This window comes from Aplysia californica, unplaced genomic scaffold (genome assembly GCF_000002075.1).
Source record: "Aplysia californica isolate F4 #8 unplaced genomic scaffold, AplCal3.0 scaffold00955, whole genome shotgun sequence".
NCBI lineage: Eukaryota > Metazoa > Mollusca > Gastropoda > Aplysiida > Aplysiidae > Aplysia > Aplysia californica.
Genome location: NW_004798225.1, coordinates 246,743 through 248,799, shown reverse-complemented (window position 1 = coordinate 248,799; position 2,057 = coordinate 246,743). Strand labels below are relative to the sequence as shown.

At 43.5% G+C, this 2,057-nt stretch overlaps 1 protein-coding gene across 1 annotated transcript in view; it reads right to left on the bottom strand.

Annotated features, from left to right (window-relative positions):
• Positions 1 to 354: 354 nt before the first annotated feature.
• Positions 355 to 2,057, bottom strand: part of LOC101855300 (protein flp) — a gene marked incomplete in the record, with an annotated part of 14,664 nt that continues 12,961 nt past the window's right edge. The window contains 3 exon segments of the mRNA XM_035973029.1: positions 355 to 541; positions 1,247 to 1,705; positions 1,989 to 2,057. Of these exon segments, the coding sequence (XP_035828922.1) occupies positions 372 to 541; positions 1,247 to 1,705; positions 1,989 to 2,057 (698 nt within the window).

The window sequence follows — 2,057 nt, the reverse complement described above, 5'->3', positions numbered from 1 at the left end:
GTCTTTCTGCCATTAAATAATATTCACCTTTTTCTCCAAGGCCACAGTAGGTGTAGAAGTAGATTGTGTAAGTGCTAACGTAATTTAGATGCCAAAAGCCAGGGTTTTTCTCGAGAAATTGTTATGCTGAGATACAAAGGTTTACAAAACTTGTGGTTTCAAATATCAGGTCATCCCCCTTTATTCTAATTTCGTATCATGTAGTCTCCATTCTACTCTTCTGTTCCCTCTCGATCCACTCCACTCAACTCTATTCTACACTGTCAAACTCTCCTCTTTTCTCTTCTATTTTTCTCCCCCCTATTACATTCTATCTCCTGTCCTCTCAGTTGATCTCCTCTCCCCCGCTGTACTGGACACTGGACACTGCCCTAGGCCCGGTAGAAGGTTGGTGGGTAGGTGGGTTCCAAGAAGTAAATGACTGCCGCCATAGATTTCCCAGGTTCACCCACGGCCTTGAACAGAACTGGAACGACGGCCGACAGTTCGTCCAGAGGCTCCCACGGGTAGTCAAAGTTCTGGAGAAATTCGCCAGGCTGGGCTGAAAATAAAGAAGAATATTATTATTAAGCTTAAGGTTGCAAACAGCAGCCTATATAATTAATTACTTCTTATTATTTACTTTCGCTACCTGTTTTCTGATTTAGAAATGTCGACACACTGGGTTATGAAATTTCATTTTCTAAAACATTCAAGATTAAGATGAGTTCATACGACGCCATATAGTAATATGCACTTGAAGAAAGCGAAATGATGAACTCTAAAAATAGTAGCAGAACTATGATTTTCCATTACGAAACCGATGAAAGCACCAACGGTAATAGAGTACTGGATAAAGGCCCTTATACAGGCCAGGTTCAATTGTCCAGAAAGAAAAAAAAGAGCTGAATCATAACTAAAATTCTGAAATATAAACTACCCATAAAGTGCCATTGATTCAGTCATATTTGTATGTGTACTCTAATTGAAAATTGTTGTTATTGTTGTTGCTGCTGGTTTTTGGGGTTTTTTGTGGGGGTGGGGGGAGGGGTAGTAAATAGAAGCACGGCGACACAATACATTTAACGGTCGCATAGCGCAGGGAAGACGCAGGACAGACATACAGAGGGAAAACAAAAAGTACGACCCATCCGCAACGCCCTCTAACCACCTCTATCGTACTCTAATAAACACACTGACATTCATCCACTATAGCAGTGAACGTAACAAGCACCGTGTGTTGTTGACAAATCAGATTATAATTTACCTGTTGGGGTTAGCTCTCCTTTCAGTAAGGTCCCGTAGTGGTAGCGAAGTTTGTCCCCTTCCATCTTGATATAAAAATCTCCAAACGCCGGATGAGAGTAGGTGCCCTCGTAAATGTTCAGAAAAGACTTAGCTCCAGTTAACCCTTGTCTCGAATATCTTTCAGAAATGACAACATTCCTTTTGATGTCAACATGACCTCCTTCAAGCTTCGCTTTCCGGGATCTGTCACCGCTGTGAATATTGTATGTACGGGGGTCGAGTCGGCCATGATCGGGGAAGTCAAAGTCAAAGTCCAGCTTGTGAGCGTCGGTCAAGATTCCTCCATCTACACTTCTCCCAATTATAGGGGGTGTCGGAGGGACTGGGGTCGTTGTTTGTGGAGAGCTGCGTCCAGATGGAGGGAGCCAAGGAGCCGGGAATGTGCAGACTGTCGAGGCATTAAGCCAAGGAGTATTGTCTGAAAATTAAATCAATTTGTAGCGGGAACTATAATGACAATAACAACAACAATGGCAACAAAAACGAAAATGCTTCTACCACTGTTGTGAATGCAATAGACCTGTGTTTCGCGCGTTCATAATATGACCTTTTGCAGTTGCGAGCGCCGTAAAACTCTTCCTAAACTAAAGAAGAAGAAGAAGAAGAAGAAGGAGGAGGAGGAGGAGAAGGGGGAGGAGAAGTAACGAGACCAACAAGAACAAGAACAAGACAAGGTTGTTTAACACCCGAACGCATCTCACCAGTTAGCAGGTCGAGGGCGTAGGATGTGACAAGTTCCTTGGTGAGGGGTACTGGCTGCCCACGGCCAG